This window comes from Schistocerca nitens, chromosome 1 (genome assembly GCF_023898315.1).
Source record: "Schistocerca nitens isolate TAMUIC-IGC-003100 chromosome 1, iqSchNite1.1, whole genome shotgun sequence".
Lineage (NCBI taxonomy): Eukaryota > Metazoa > Arthropoda > Insecta > Orthoptera > Acrididae > Schistocerca > Schistocerca nitens.
The window spans coordinates 953,619,011-953,637,357 of record NC_064614.1 but is presented as its reverse complement, the minus strand read 5'-3'; the positions used below and the strand labels follow the sequence as shown (position 1 = coordinate 953,637,357).

At 38.0% G+C, this 18,347-nt stretch overlaps 1 protein-coding gene across 1 annotated transcript in view; it reads right to left on the bottom strand.

Annotated features, from left to right (window-relative positions):
* LOC126194693 (U2 snRNP-associated SURP motif-containing protein) overlaps window positions 1-18,347 on the bottom strand; it is a 183,575-nt gene that overhangs the window by 104,080 nt on the left and 61,148 nt on the right. Inside the window, exon 10 of the mRNA XM_049932917.1 lies at window positions 6,354-6,397. Coding sequence (XP_049788874.1) covers window positions 6,354-6,397 — 44 coding nt within the window. The remainder of the gene's footprint in view (window positions 1-6,353; window positions 6,398-18,347) is intronic.

Here is an 18,347-nt window from a genome sequence, read left to right as displayed (position 1 = left end):
ACTTGAGCTGGCTCAAGGGCACTGGCCTTAATGCTCAAAACATTCTCAATTGGTGAGATATTCAATGACCTTGCTGGGAAAGGTAGCGTTTGGCACGCTCAAAGACACACAGTAGCAATTCTAACTATGTATGGGCAGGCATTATCTTGCTGAAATGTAAGCCCAGGATGGATTGCCGTGGAGGGCAACAAGATGGGGAGTAGAGTACCTTCAACGTACTACTGTGCTGTAGGGGTGTCACGGATGATAACCAAAAGGGTCCTACTATGAAAAGGAATGGCACTGCGGAACATCACTCCTGGTTGCAGGCGAGATTCTGATCGTTATGCCACGACTGTTGGGGCATCTCCATATGCACCTTCGCCAGTCATCAGGGTCAATTTGAAGCAGAACTCATCACCGAAGAAAATTCTATTCCAGTCAATGTGATTCCAGGCTGAAGACATGTCCAGAGACACCCTAGACAGCAGTGGTATACCAACCATACTGTCGATCATCGTAAGGCCGACAACCAGGAGTGGTGGTCTGCGATGACATTCTTTTCATAGCAGGACACATTTGATTGTGATCTGCAGCATCCTTACACCACAGTGGTACATAAACAATATTCTACGCCATGATTTGCTACCGTTCACTGCAAGCCATCCTTGGCTCATGTTCTAGGATGATGATAACTGTCCACGCATGGTGGGAGTTTCTACTGCTCATATTCAAGCTTGCCAAACCCTAGCTGGGCCAGTGAAGCAGCCAGATTTCTCCCAATTGAGAATGTTTGAAGCATTATGGGCACAGCTATCCAACCAGCCAAGAATTCTGACCATTAACACACCAACTGAACAGAGTGTGATATGATATCCCTCAGGCAGACATACCGCAACTCTATTAATCAATGCCGCGCTGAGTAACTGCTTGTATAATGGCCAGTGGTGGTCCACACATTACTGACTTGTTCCATTTGTGAAGCTCTTTCTTTTGAATAAATCATCCAACTTTTTTTTTTTTTTTAAATTGTAATCATTTGTCTGTACACACATATCACTTCTATCTATTTCCATCTCATGCATATAATGTCTTCATGGTGTATCACTGTTTCTTTCCGTCTTAGAATGTATATTATTAAACACGTATACATATCTGCCTCCTCTTGAGTAGTCAACTAGACATAAAACTGACTTGATTTATTACAAAATTTAGCACACTTTGCTTGTTAAATTCTTGGAATGTAATCTCTCATGCAAAGTTATTTTAAGACTGGTCAACACTGAGCGAATGAAAATCAGCAAAAACAGCATTCTCTCAGGTGCAAATTGTAGAGGAGTATGAGCAAACAGCATCTGGTCATGTTTGGTTCGCAGGTGTTCAAGCAGTTACAATGCACCTCTGACACTTCAGCAAAGTTCAGATGCATAAATTTTTACTCTTTTCTCCTGTGTAATTTTATTAGCTTCTTAAGTAATACAAATCAAACATACACAAAAGTTATCTCCTCTTAGTACATAGCAGTTTCATAAGGGGAGCCAGCATTATAGCAAATGCTCAAGTTTACATTTGCAGCTGTTTGTGTGACAATGTGCTGCTCATCATATCATGTTCTCTTCTATTTTCTCCAATGTAAATACTTGTAGAACAGACCCAAAGTAAACAGCAATGGTGAATCATTCACTTTCGCTCTAGTTATAAACACAGAAATTAAATCATATAGTTATTGTGCAGGAAGTGTAAGTGCTGTATGATAATTAACATGTAAGATCAAATCAAGTTAGACAAGACTGAATGCTTGGGTTTCTTATAGCAGGTTACTCCTAAGTCACATATTCTCTCTCCTGAATTCAAAATCCACTTCTGCAATCTTTCTTCAACTTTGATAGTATCCATTGCAATCCCACTGGTTTTTTATTCATTATTTTTGCATATCCAAATTTTGGCTATAGATATCCATCTTCAGTGTTAAATACAAGGGAATTGCAGAACTAAAATTAATTTACATAAAACAATTAGCAAAACACCATGTTATCCAATAGCAATGATCCATTCCAGTTAATATGCCATGTGCAGTCATCAAATGACTTTATTGGTGCCTAGGCAGAAGGAAACTGAGGGGGTTGTTTACAGTAAGTACAGCAGCCTCAGTTTGTGTCATGTAGTGTAAGTACCCAGTTGCAGTCAAATACAGTAGCTCAAAACCATTTTTAATAAATAACATTTGCATGTCAACTTTAAATTACATCATGCAATGATGATTTACAATGTGTTTGTTCATATATTAGTGGTAAACCAACCCACCAAATCTTATGCAAAAGATCATTAATAGGTTCACATAAATGTACACTCCTGGAAATGGAAAAAAGAACACATTGACACCGGTGTGTCAGACCCACCATACTTGCTCCGGACACTGCGAGAGGGCTGTACAAGCAATGATCACACGCACGGCACAGCGGACACACCAGGAACCGCGGTGTTGGCCGTCGAATGGCGCTAGCTGCACAGCATTTGTGCACCGCCGCCGTCAGTGTCAGCCAGTTTGCCGTGGCATACGGAGCTCCATCGCAGTCTTTAACACTGGTAGCATGCCGCGACAGCGTGGACGTGAACCGTATGTGCAGTTGACGGACTTTGAGCGAGGGCGTATAGTGGGCATGCGGGAGGCCGGGTGGACGTACCGCCGAATTGCTCAACACGTGTGGCGTGAGGTCTCCACAGTACATCGATGTTGTCGCCAGTCGTCGGCGGAAGGTGCACGTGCCCGTCGACCTGGGACCGGACCGCAGCGACGCACGGATGCACGCCAAGACCGTAGGATCCTACGCAGTGCCGTAGGGGACCGCACCGCCACTTCCCAGCAAATTAGGGACACTGTTGCTCCTGGGGTATCGGCGAGGACCATTCGCAACCGTCTCCATGAAGCTGGGCTACGGTCCCGCACACCGTTAGGCCGTCTTCCGCTCACGCCCCAACATTGTGCAGCCCGCCTCCAGTGGTGTCGCGACAGGCGTGAATGGAGGGACGAATGGAGACGTGTCGTCTTCAGCGATGAGAGTCGCTTCTGCCTTGGTGCCAATGATGGTCGTATGCGTGTTTGGCGCCGTGCAGGTGAGCGCCACAATCAGGACTGCATACGACCGAGGCACACAGGGCCAACACCCGGCATCATGGTGTGGGGAGCGATCTCCTACACTGGCCGTACACCACTGGTGATCGTCGAGGGGACACTGAATAGTGCACGGTACATCCAAACCGTCATCGAACCCATCGTTCTACCATTCCTAGACCGGCAAGGGAACTTGCTGTTCCAACAGGACAATGCACGTCCGCATGTATCCCGTGCCACCCAACGTGCTCTAGAAGGTGTAAGTCAACTACCCTGGCCAGCAAGATCTCTGGATCTGTCCCCCATTGAGCATGTTTGGGACTGGATGAAGCGTCGTCTCACGCGGTCTGCACGTCCAGCACGAACGCTGGTCCAACTGAGGCGCCAGATGGAAATGGCATGGCAAGCCGTTCCACAGGACTACATCCAGCATCTCTACGATCGTCTCCATGGGAGAATAGCAGCCTGCATTGCTGTGAAAGGTGGATATACACTGTACTAGTGCCGACATTGTGCATGCTCTGTTGCTTGTGTCTATGTGCCTGTGGTTCTGTCAGTGTGATCATGTGATGTATCTGACCCCAGGAATGTGTCAACAAAGTTTCCCCTTCCTGGGACAATGAATTCATGGTGTTCTTATTTCAATTTCCAGGAGTGTAATATAAGAACTCTTGCATCACAGTAGAAATAAAAAATTAAAACCTTTTTGAAGACTGTCTTGATAAAATATAGTACTATACCAATTTGAAATTTGTCAAAAGCTAAAAATCTAACATAGTTGCTTGTATCAGAGTGATTAAATGACCCCTTCGATAATTAATATAAAAGAGGCATAAACAATATAATGTGAAGGATAGTTGCCACTCACCATATAGGGGAGATGCTGAGTTGCGCGCGCGCGCACGCACGCACGCACGCACGCACACACACACACACACACACACACACACACGGTCATGCACAAACGCAACTCACTCACATATGGTCACAGTCCTGGTAGCTGGAGCCAGGAGCTGCCATGTGAAGTTGCCTCTCTCTCTCTCTCTCTCTCTCTCTCTCTCTCTCTCTCTCTCTCTGTGTGTGGGGGGGGGGGGGGGAGAGAGATTTTTGACAAAAGGCCTTGTTGGCCAAAAGCTACCTTTCCAACAGTCTTTTTGTTGTGCCTTTCTGCGACTCAAGCTCATGGTCTCGCGGTAGCATTCTCACTTTCCGGGCACAGGGTCCCGGGTTCGATACCCGGCAGGGTCAGGGATTTTCACCTGCCTTGAGATGACAGGGTGTTGTTGTGTCGTCTTCATCATCATCATTCATCCTCATTACGGTCGGAGGACGGCAATGGCAAACCACCACCACTAGGACCTTGCCTAGTAGGGCAGTGCGGGCCCCTGCATTGTCCCCTAAGCTCTGTCTAGGAGTATGGGACCTCATCATCATCATCTGCGACTCATCATCTCTGCTATCATTATATTGTTACAGTCCATCCCAAAAGCAGCATACAGCAGTTCATAAAAATGATTTTTATGAAGATCTGTTAACATCAAAGTAAAATACTGAAGATCACCATGACAAGGCTAATTTAACCAGGTGCAGGTCAAACATCCTCTACTGTCACAGATTTCTTAGCTCCAACTGTGGTATTCTGCTTGCAAAGAACAATGTAACAAAATAGCTGTATACCTTGCCACTAAGACTAATAGCTGAATAATTTTTACTTGTTTGATGGTAAACCCAATATGACATTGAAAAGTATTAACAAAAAGAGAAACAAAATGATGCATTGATAAAAATACATTATGTTCTCACATACTATCATTCCCAGTGTTTTCACGTTAAAAGTCAAGTCAAAGATGATCTTCCAAATTTTTTAATTTATAATGTGATGTAACAATTCTGTCTACGTCAAATGTATGAACCTATTAATGGTCTTTTGCTTAAGATCTGGTATATAGTTTCACCACTAATATATGAACAAACACTTAGTAAATCGGCTTTTCTCGGTGTAATTTAAAGATGACATGCAAATTTTATTAATTGAAAAAGGGTTTTTAACTACTATATTGGAATGCAACTGGGTACTTATACTAAACAACACACACTGAGGCTGCTGCACTTGTAAACAACCATCTCAGTTTCCTTCTGCCTAGACACCAGTTAAGTTCTATGATGATAGGCACCACTGTGTGTTCATTGGATGGCAACTCACACAGATGATATACTAACTATAATGGATCATTGCTATTGGATAACATGGTGTTTCGCTTACTGTTTTATGTAAATGAATCTTGATTCTATATTTCCTTATATTTTAACACTGAAAATGGCTATTTACAGCTGAAGTTTGGATATGCAAAAATAATAAATGAAAAACCAGTGGTATTGCGACTGATTGCTGTGTTCCTATCCTTCCTTAATTAAACCAGAGTCACTATGCATATCAATTCCTTATGAAATCCAAATTGGTTAACAATCATTAAGTCGTATCAAAATCATGACCATTATTTTGAGATTGCTGATATCAACTTGTTTATTGATTTAGATAGGAAGGCAGAAAGAAGGTAGCTTATTGGAGGAAAAATTGAGTATATTACCTTGCAATACAACTTCTGTGAGCACTACATCTAATTACAATGAGTAAATGAAGATATCACAAAGTGATGAGTAAATGACATGGTTACGCATATTTAACTTTTGAAAATGTCTCACCTATTCAGCTGGAAGACAACACAAAAATAAATGTGCAACTCCAGTAAACTGACTTTCTAGCAGCACATGTAAATAACCAGTATCTAGCACAAAAGACAGAGAATGAGGTGCTCATATGGCAGCTCCAATCATTAGAACTACTTCATTGATTTTTAATTTTTCATTAAGTGAGTCATCATGCGATAAAAGTTAACCCCAAAAATGTCTTAAAATACTTTATTAATATTTTTTATTTGAATTTTGCAGGCCGCTTATTTAAAAACCAGTACAATAAGGGTTTATGATGAAAGACAAAAATCATCAGACTCAACCAAATTTCTTGAAATTCTAAGATATTACTAAAATGGAGTTAAAAATTTCGTAACTCAACATTGTATATTCTACTCTTTAGCAGCACATCAATCAGAGTAAGAGAATAACAACTATTGAGAATACAGATATTTAAACGACCTAGAAAGATTTACCTGCAATTCTGAAAGTGATGTTTTCCCCTTTTCAACTCTTTACTTACCTATTACGTGTTAAAAGAAATAAACTGGGTTTTGCCTGTGTACATTACCTTTCAGTCGGGATAACCACTTTGACAACAGCCTGGGATAAAATCTGTGAGGAGAGCAGCAGCATCATCAAAATACACACTCATACCCATGAAACACCTGACTGCAACATATGTGAATTCTGAAGGTAGACAGACTTCAGACATACAAATTCAATAACATCATGTATTGTAGGAAATGAAAAAGTCTCCAAACTTATTTATTTATAATTTGAAGCATGATTTTATACTGAGAATACATCTGCCTCCAGATCACATATGTTGTGTGGCCATAAAACATTGTTTAAAAAACAACTGGTAAGAAGATAAACAAAAAAATTAACTGTAAATGGAAATGTATTTACATGTGCAATGCATTTAAAATTTCTGATCACCTAGCTGAAAAAATGTGGGTTACTATTTAACTATACTGCAACATTCTGCAAAAATAAAGGCACAGTAGCCTCAATGAATAATTTCCTGTTATGAGCTTTGTTCAGATAAATACTTGGAATTTATAATGAATCAAAGAACTTTCAGGTCATTACAAATTATATAATGAACAGTGTTAGTAAAACATTCAGTGTCAGTGCTTAAAATGCTGGAACACATTTCAGTCATAATTAATAACAAAATAACTCCAAGCATACAAGAGCATCAGTTTATTTGCAGGAATAATATAAAATAAATTGCACGCTATGTGCAAGGGTAACAGCTTTTGTTCACCTTTCTCTTGTATTTACTGTTCAAAGTAGGGATTTTTCTGTCAGACACATTAATGTCAAATGGAAAAGCATTACACATACAAGAAGAGACAGTAAATATTCTGTTGATAAGAGATTTTCAGACTTTGCTCACTCATCTTTATCTGGGTAACTTTTTCCATTCATTAGTAGTTCAGAATACTGCCGAAAGCAGGGAAAATCTGCCAGTTACTTCTCTAGCACTCTGAACTAACAATACAATACGTTTAACATGTATTTCTACCTTACAATCATGTCCATAGATAAAATAACAGCATTACTAATGCCATATGGCAGAATAATGGTCATTTCACTGCAGACACTTAAGCAGATTCCATAATAGCATATAGATTGCAGATTCAAAGCAGTATTGTTGGCATGTTACATACAAAGAGCTTTGTAATATCTTTATCATTAATTTATAATGTTATAAATGGGAATCTATGGTGCTGCTGATATTTATGTTCTTTACTATCAGTTTTTATTAATGGTCTTTATTCTTGTTTGTATGAGTGTGCTTTGAATATTATATGTTTACATTAGTATAGTAAAATGTTTTCTTGTGTGCTATTTCGAACTGTAATCATTTTACTGAACATGAAACTGAAAAAAACAACAGGTCACAAGCCCATACTATACTGTCCAGCCAATAAAGGCAGTTTATTATAAAATTACGAAAAAAAAACCTAAGTTCTATGATTTATTCAAAGCTGGAATTGTGGCCTTAAATTCATTACAGTTTATAGAAAAACTGAAAGCAATAGTGAACTATAGTAAGTGACAATTTGCAATGAAAATATATCTTCAACATGAGATGGTATTGGAATGTAGCTCAAGTGAAGTAAAAGACAAGTTGAAAGTGTATAATGCTAGTGTCAGTTGGTCCAGCAGTTTACATGCACCTACACAAAACAACAACCACAAAAAAATGCCTGCGACAACTTAAAATGGTTATATGAAGAGTCAGGATTTTACAAAAGAACTGGTCAGCTGACAACGCTTCCCACAACTTGACTGGAGAACTGTAAATCAGTAGAAGAATGTGTATACAAAACAATTTCCACTTCTAGCAAGTTAAATTCTTTGAATCTGGAAGAGAAAGATGAGTGAGTATGTGCATTTTATTGGCATAGTTACCGTATGACTAAAAATCAATGGTTATGAGACTAGAGAATTCCATTACACCTACAACTTGAGACACTATTAAAACTAAACTGTTGCAGGAAGTGAAGGATGAAAAGCATTGCAGCTCTCCTAGTGAACAAGAAAGATAACAAAAACTTTACACACAATTTCCTCAAAGAAACTGAGATGCTATGGCCATATTGAAAGAAACTGCCACAGGAAAACCAAGGGAAGTAACAAGTCTTTGGAAGGGGCTTCAAATTACAAGACATTCTTCACTACAGCAGGTAAAGTCATTAATAATGATTGGTATATTGACTCTGATGCTTTAGCACACATGTTGAAACAAATTTATGCAGATTGGTGTTAACATCGAAGATGGTAACGGCAAAAGATCAGAATTTAACTACTGATGGAAATGGCGACACTCATATTCAAGGGGGGGAAAAAAAAGACATTTCATCACCTATGATAAACGAGACTGTTGCATTTACAATAAGGAAAAGTATCTATTAACAACACCCATGCTTGATAATGGCACATAGAAACTGGCCCAACCAGATAATTATTTAGTAGAGCCAAGTTTGTATCACTATTAAATGACTCCCACATGCGAAATAGAAGACAGGACATTTAAGTCGTGGCAGAACGGGAGCTTTGCAGAAAGGTAAGGCCAACAGCATTAATTACATGGGAACTATTGAGTCTCCATATGTTATGTGCTTGGAAGATAAACAGACAAAACTACCTTCTCAAAATTCTGAGTCGAGAGCAAAATGTATCCTTGAACTAATACATTCTGACTTGCGTAGGTCAATGGAAATAAGATCGATTAGAAGTGTCAGATATATCCTGACTAATAGATGATTATCTGAGGGAGATATTTTTGTATACATAAAGGGAAGAAGATCAAGTACAGGAAACTATTAAAAATTTCAAGAAGCTTGTGTAAAAACAAAACGGTAGCAAAATTAGTGTCTTGCGCACAGAAAATGGGAAGGAATATGTGAACCACAAACTGGCAAACTTCTTAAAGAATGAAGTAATAATTCGTCAAACAATAGTGTCCTACACACTGGATCAAAACAGAGTAGCAGAAAGGGATAACTGAATATTAGTACGAAAAAACCGATGCTTATTTTTTATGCGCGCTTACCAAAAGCGTATTGGAGTAGGCCACTCTACAGCAGCTTAATAGATTACCTACACAATCTTTAAAAGGCGGGACACTAGAAGAAGCATTTACTGGAAGAACCAAATCTTAGTCATGTAAGAATATTTATCAGCAAGGCCTTCAGTCATCTACCAACAGCAAGCAGACATAGATAAGAAGAAAACTGAATGCATACTGGTAGGATGTTGTTAACAGGGCAAGGAATATCAGCTATTTCAACCCAACCAATGAAAATTAAGCAAGAGATGTGATATGCCAAGAAAATACTGTTCAGAAGAATGATGAAGTAACACTGCTCAAAAAGTCTCTGAAGCCAGAAATTATTCCAAAAATTAAGCAAGATGAATCAGAAATAGTTGAATCTGAGCCCATTACTGATGAGAATCAAGAAGATTCAAGAAGTATTTTACCAGATCAAATCAGCTCTGATGAGAGCAGCTTAGAGGATTCAAATTTATCAGATGCAAATATAAATGCTGCATCCTCGCAGCAAAACTGATCAGAACTTCATTCCAAAACCGATAAGGATGAATGATTATGTGACCTATTACTCTACAGACATGGATAAATCAGATTCATCATCATTAGAAGATGCTAACAAAGTAAAGAATCACACAGCTGGCTTGAGGAAATAAAATGATTGCAGTCACATACTGAAAATCATATGCGGAGAAAACCATCCTGCCTTCAGGTACAAAGCCAACAGACACCAAATAGATTTTAAAAACCAAAATAAACCTCCAAGGATACATTTAAGGATACAAAGCACAGCTAGCAGTTGAAGAACCCTCACAAAACAAAGGGTTCAAACTATGAAGAGATGTATGCTCCCTGATATGCTATAATTCATTAATGTATGTTTTGGTTTAGCTTCTAAAAATGATGTAGACATAGATCACTTGGACAATTTTAGGGCATTCATACAAGGCGATTTGAACTTGTAGATTTTTGTCAAAATCCCCGAGACAGATTTTAACACTAGAACTGTTAAGGACAAATGTATCATAAGGTTTAAGAAAGCTGTTTATGGATTAAAACAAAGTATTTGTCACTGTAACATTAAGCTATATGCAACAATTTTGTAACTTTAACTTTTGAAGAAGTACAGTACATCCATGCGTTTATCAGAAGAATAACGGAAATAACACATTAACTGTTGTTGATGACTTGTTCATCAGTAATAACCCATAAGAGAAAGAAAGCTTCTAAAAAGAACTCAGCGAGCAATTTAAATTACAAGGGCCAGGAGAGGTGTCATGTTGCTTGGGCATCAGAATATTAAGAGATTGAAAAAGGTTACTATTATGGATAGATATATCTTTTATAAAGGACAAATATTAAAAATAAATATAACATGGACAATCAACATTATCAACACCTGTGAATAACAACCACATACTTACAATGGAAAATCCAGGATGTAAAGTAACAATACAATGAAAAGGATAATTGCTAGGAACTATCCTTTTTGTTATATTGTTACAATCAGGTACTTACACTAGATTTGACACTCAAGACAAATGAAAAGAGAAAATTTTCCCTCTAGCGAAACTAAACACAGTTTGATGTATGTACAGATGGGAACCAGAGCTGATTTTGTACATGCAATCACAGTTGTAAGTCACTTCAACAGTGCTCCAAGTGTGCCTCATTGGCAGGCAGTTAAGAGAATCAGGAGACACTTCAAAGGCACTGAGAACTTTAAGATGTAATTTTCTAGGGAAGAAAAAACAACAACAACAACAACACAGGTTACAATGATGCAGACTGGGCAGGAGACAAAGAGGACAGGAAGTCTGTCAGTGTTTTTCTGTTGAAATCACAAGGTGCTGTAATTTTCTGGCCTAGCAAGAAAGAACCCACAGTTGCTTTATCAACTACTGAAGCTGAATACATGGCCCTGGACTCAGCATGTCATGAGGAACTCTGACTACAGAGGTTAAAAAAGAAGTATCTTCATGCCCTGAAAATGATCCCATTAAATGTTATAGTGATAGCAGAGATGCAGCTGGTTTATCCAAAACAAGTGGCTATCACAGAAGTACAAAACATACTGATATCAGACACAATTTTATTCAAGAAAAGATACTCAGCTCAAGTTATAGAGGAACAAATCCCGACGCAGCAGGTGCTCAGTGACATGTTAAACAAGTTACTCGGTAGAACATGACATCATCAAATGATTAAGGAATGTGGATTGATAGTATGAAGTGTTTTAATTAGATACTGATTCTAAAGAGTGTTTTAAATGAGAATCTATGCCTCTGCTTATATGTATGTTCTACACTTATTCTTTATTCCTTTCCATGTGTGTACGTTAATAACATGTTTTCTTGTGTGCTGCTTAAAACCTTGATTGCTTTGCTGAATATTAAAAGAAAAAACATTTCAAATTTTTAACGCATGTGAAGCATACTACTGCATCAATCTAAGTAAGTGCAATTCCAAACGCCTACTTGGCATGTGCAACACAAAAAGGACGGCATGGCTCACAAAATGCTTATTGTGTAAAATAAATGTTGTTGTGAGGGATGGGTGTGGAGCTAAGAGGAACCAACTTTCAAACTTTTTGTCTTATTTCTACTGTAAAAAATTGCCATCCTTTCACAAAGGCCTTCATCTTTTCCAATTCTATCACTCCCTAGCCCTAACCACTTTGATCTTACATAATGTACCCATTCACACACATGCCCTACTAAACTTCCTATACTCCTTTCAAGAGACTGTTTTACTTTGTAACATTAATGTCCTGCAATCTTCATCCTCCTACAGTTGAAACACTACTGTGAGCATTATTTGAGGAATATACTTCAGTTAATTATATTCTACTCTTCCTGGTTGAGTAACTACTCACTGTATTCATTAGTCCCCTGCTGACCTCCCAAACCTTGTACTGTTGACCTGCTCCACTTTCCAGACACGCCAAAAATCCCCTTACCATCCTTAACAGACTGCTCCCAAACACCCTCTCCAAACTCTCATCACTGCACACTGCACCTTTTAATAACAGTGACTCTTTAAGAAATCTCAGACTTCTCAAAATGTCTCTTATCTTCAGCCCCATAACGTGATTTAACCATGCTATACTTGTAAAAGACAAATTAACTTTTCTTTGAGCATTATCTTCACTGAAAGTTCTGCACGACTCACCACAATGAGCAGTCAGTCCGAATTACATACTCAAACTTTTCTCTAACAGTTCACATCTCTTTCATTCATGATTTCCCCCCCCCCCCCCCTTTCCAATCCAGTAACTCAATTATCTCACTTGCCTCTTCTGCAAACTCCTTTTCTGGTTAGTCCAATCTGAGGTTATGAGAGCAATATGATCTCAAGAACTTAATACAAATCCTTACATAATGATTCTTCTTACTGATAAAGAGAAATCCAGCATAATATTCAACAACTTACGATCACTCCAAAACCCAATACTTTAACCAATTTCCTTTCTCACATTGGCAATCCTTTCATACACCGGCCCTTTACTGCGACCCAAAGCAAAGCTACACTAACCTAATTCAAAAGGTCTTCCTCCTCATTGTCCCACTGCAGTTGGTCTGAACATACTCACAAGATCCTCTGCCTGGTTGACAAGCATTTCCAATTGACTGACACAGTGTCCCTTTACATTTAAGACAGTAATCACTTTCGTAGGCGTTTTTTCCCTGTTTCTATTGATTACTACCAGTTTCTGAACTTATCACTGCATACCTCCCATACCGACACATAACGACCCCCCCCCCCCCCCATCCATAAGTAAATAAATTCCCACAAGTTGCTGCCACAAAACACTATGTTCTATGTTGTAGAGTTGTTGAGATTCAAAATGCACAACCATAATTATTCTGAACAATTATTATTTCTTGTCTGAAGGCCAAATCTACAGTGATAGGCACACATGTGGCACCTACCCATTACTAACGAGTGTTGCCTCAACTGTATGTGCGACTCCTAAGAGGCGAGGCAGTGGGGAGTGTTTTTGTATTTACATTAGGAAAGGACCAAAAGTTCGAAAGTGTCATTCTTCTAATCTGTTAAATATGTCACCATTCAGCTGGATGAGAATGGTTGCATTTTCTCCGTTTTTGTTTTACGTTTAATTCTGAAATTCACCCCTTACCATAATCAAACAGTTATGTTTCAATTATTAATTCTGAAAAGAGAAAAACTTAAAATATGAATTCTGATATAGATGTTTTTATATTATGTTCACTGTCCCCAAGCTTGGGATCAACACCTTATGGTAAACAAATTCAAGTATGGTATACAGATGATGGGAGATCAATATCTCCTATCACCACAAAACTAGTACTACAAAAAGCTACAATTAATAAAGCAGAAAATATGAACATAAAGTGATACAGGACTGATTTTACCGTAAAACAGAAAGTAAATGAAATATTCCAATTAATTTGTAGGATCAGCTATCATGAACTGTTCACCTCTGAATTACATGGAATCACGGAATATATTTGTGCAGATGTAGGGGCAAGAGTATTAAGATGAGGTACTTACAAAAAGAGTGTTTAAAGAAGACAACAGCAGAAAAAGGAACAAGGAGATTAAGTTTAAGTAACATAACAATAAGCAATGCAAAATGTGCAGAGAGGAGATGGTAAGATAAATGAAATTAGCAATTATTTTGCACAAGTAAAAGTATTTCCTACAAATCGTGGACACTGCCACAGTGAGGTGACTTGAACAGTTCAGTGGTACAGACAGCCATACCGTAGCTACAACTACATCGGAAAGGAGAGATAAAGCTAACATATTCTCCCCAATGAAAGAGTGGCAGCCTTTTCCATAGTTGCAGAGGCAACAGTCTTGGTAACTGATTGATCTGGTCTTGTAACATAAGTCGACAAGGCCTAATCATGTTAGCACTGTATAGAGCTGAAACTAAAAGAAAACTGTAGCTATTATATTTCCCATGTAGCTTTACTGTATGGCCTTATGACAATGATATCCCCATGGGTAAAATATTGCAGTTGTAAAATGCTGGAATTCTATATGTTTGTATGTGTAGAATGTAATATATATTAAAACGGTAAACAAATTAGAAAATTTAAAATGGAAATGGATGGGCTGAAGTTAGATATAGTGGAATTAATGAAGTGCTGTGGCAGAAAGAGTGTGATCTCTGGTCAGGCGAATAGAGCTTTATCAACACCAAATACAATGGGGGCAATGCAGGAGTAACTCTAATAATGAATAAGAAAAAATGCTCGAGTATCTCTAATAATGAATGAGAAAAAATTAATGTAGGTAAGTGAGCTGATCACATTATCACAGCCAAGATAGATATAGAGCCAACATCCACTACAGCAGAACACATTTAGATGCTAACTAGCTCTGCATATGAGAAGGAAAAATAAAAGTAGAACATGGATTGGGGAAAAGAAATCAAAGGGAAACTCATGGGTAGTATTTTTAAGTGTTTAATTTAATTATTGTATACATGTTATTTAAGAAGAATGAATGAAGGTAGTGTATATGGAAGAAACCTGAAAACATCAGAAGGTTTCATGTAGAGAACAGAAAGTTAGATAGAAATTCTGAAACCAGTTTTGAAAACATTTCTGGGGCCGATGTGGACCGTAACCAAAATGTATTGGTTGCAAACTGCAGAGTAAAACTGAAACATTGCAGAAAGGAAGGAAATTAGATTGCTGGGACCTGTATAATTTGAAAGGGCCAGAGGTTGCTAAATGTTTCAAAGGGAGCATTAGGCAATGATTGACTGAAACATGGTAAGAAATACAACGGAAGATTAATAGGTAGCTTTGAAGTGGAATAGTGAAAGCAGCAGAGGTTCAAATAGGCAATAACAAAAGGCCTAGCAGAAATTCTTGGATAAGATACTGGCACCAACATGCACTGCATGTAAGACTGAGGATATGAGAAATCAGGGCTGATTCTGAATTTAGACAGAAATGAAATGACTATAAGTGGTACAGAGTACCCTCCGCCACATGCCATATGATGGTTTGCAAAGTATCTAAGTAGTATAGATAACACAGGAGATATTGAATTTAACTGATGAAAGAAGAAAATATGAAAATAAAGCAAAAGAAGCCTGTGAAAGAGAATACGAATGTCTCAAAAATGGGACTGATAGAAAGTGTCAAATGGCTGTGGAGAAACAGCTAAAGGACAAAAGCTAGACAGCAGAAATATGTTTACCTAAAGGAAAAAAGATGCATGCAACCCCCAGATGATTTAAAGTGCCTTTGGACATAAGAGATGCACCAATATCAATATCAAAAGCCCAAATGGCAAGCCAGTACTAAGTAAAAATGGGCTATGAAGACAGAATTATAGAAAGGGGACAGGAAGTACATGAAGATGAGATAGGCTAAACGATACTGCGAGAAGTGTTTCACAGAACACTGAAAGACCTGAGTCAAAACAAGGTCCTTGGAGCATATGACATTCCGTCTGAATTGTAGAGACCTTTTGGGAATCTAGTCGCAACAAAATTATTCCACCTGGCACGCAAGAGACGCAATATAAGATAGACAAAATAGCATCAGTCTTCAAGAAGAACGTAATAATACCAATTCTGAAAAAGGCAGGTAATGGCAGGTGTGAATTTTACTGAACTATCAATTCAATAAGTTATGCCTGCAAAGCACAGAGAGAAATTATTTAAAAAAGAATGGAAAAACTGGTAAATGATGGCCCTGAGTAAGATCAGTTTGGGTTCTGAAGAAATGTAGGTGCAGGAGAGGAAATACTGATCATATGACTTATTTCAGAAGACAAATTAGAGAAAGACAAACCTACACTTAAAGCATTTGCAGATTTAAAATAATAATGTGGCACTGTTTACTATAGTACACCCTTTAAAATTCTGAAGGTACAAGGATTCAAAAACAGGGAGCAAAAGGCTGTAGATAATTTCCAGACACCAGACTGCAGTATTAAGGACTGAAGGATATGAAATGGAAGCAGCAACTGACAAAGGAGTGAACCAGGGTTTTACTCTATCACCAGTGTTACTCAATCTGTACAGTGAGCAAGCATTAAAGGAAACTAAGGATAGCATTCGAGAGGGAATTAAAGTTCATGGAAAAGAAATAAAAACTATGAGGTTTGCCAATGACATTGCAATTCTGTCAATGGACGGAAGCAAGCATGTTTGCTGCCTTGTAATAGTGGCAAGTCAGTGGAAAAGATGGATTTTCCATTCTCTGTTTACCCAACTCAAAGGTCAAACCAGGCGCATATTCTGCGCATACTTTGCAGAGAAAGAGTTGCACAACTGAGAAACACAAAAATTAAATATTGATGTAATTTTGTAATTTGTTCATAGCATTATGTAGAATGATGTAGACACAAAAAATACCAAGCTTGAGTAAAATCCAACACACAGTTTCCACAAAAAACACTGTTTTTCAAAATTTCACACTGCAGGGAAAAAGATATAAACAGTTGGAATTGTGAGATTATACAAGTTTTGAAGTTAAATAGTATGTATAACACTTGATAAAATTATCTTCCATACTTTGAGTTTTTTAAAGAAATATGAATTTTGAACTAAATTGACAGAAAATCTTAATAGTAATAATAAGCCATATGGTTAAATATAAGCCCAAGTTCGGACACTACAGCACTATATCCCACATAAGAAATAATGACAATGCACCAAACTACAGTGCATTTAATGGATTTTACAAAGGTACAGCAATAGCAGAAGAGACAGTTCAGAGGGTAGAGTCCACTCAAGGTTCCTTTGAAAAAATTGCAACAATTACAATTAATCAGATATTACAGTAAAATTAAATGGAAATGTTCTTTAAGTATAGATTGATAGTTTCACAGGCGATATGATATCAACTGGACAAGTCATTAATTATTTAGTTGGAGAGAAGGCTCTTTGTAAGAACAGAGGAAGGGGTCTGGCACTTCAGTAGCAACCATTTCGTTTCACAGTCCACTCCAGACGAAACCAAAGCTACATAAGCAACACTGAAGCTGCCACATGGTTCATTCACTGAAAGTCTTTTGCCAACAGCATGTGTCGCTATCAAACAGGCCAGTGTCAAGTTCTGCAATGGAACTTTGTTGCGATGTAATCTGCAGTTGCAATGCTTGAAATGCCTCTTTCATGCTGGTCAAAAATGGTTTGTGAAGTAAAAAAATTACCACTTTTATGCAAGCAATAAACAGTATTTTGAGTTATTAAAACTATTTATTCGTTACAGAACAGTAATCAGCATGAAATGAAATTCTCTGACCTGTCCCATGTGCTTTTTATAGGAGTAAAAATTGATGGATTTTACATAGGATCTTGTGCCTGTGAAAAAACAGAATTCTATGTATGTGCTGTTATTAAAGACAGCGAAATTTTAATTTGTCATCCGTATTTCCTTACTCAGTTTCAAATTAGAGTGTACGACTTTTTCAGTTTAGGTGAACTGAAATGTGGACAAGTGGACTGTAGAATGTAAGTACAGTATCATGTTTTAGAAGCAATTTACAAGCTCTTGTGGCATAGTCGCAGGAACAACCTAACAAACCCGTCGCTTCACTACAAGGAATAACTTAATGGACTGAATAGTGTCTTGAAAAGAGGTTTTAAGATATCAACAAAAGAGAAAAAGGCCAATGAAATGTCAAATTAAATCAGGCGATGCTGAAGAAATTACATCAGGAAATGACACACTAAAAGCAATAGATGAGGTTTGCTATTTGGGCAGCAAATTAACTGATGATGGCTGAAGTAGACAGAATATAAAATGCAGGCTGCCTGTAGAATGAAAAGCATTTCTGAAAAAGAGGAATTTGTTATGATCTAATATAATTTTAAATTATAGGAAACGTAACTACTCATCTATAGTTAGTGGGGTGTGGTGCAAAGAAACACACTACAGAAAACTGTTTACATTAGCTTTTGAGTTTTTGCTCCTTCCCTATTCCCTAGTGGAAGCATGTGTGCTCTTGCGCCCCCCTCCCCCCTCTCCACAACAAACA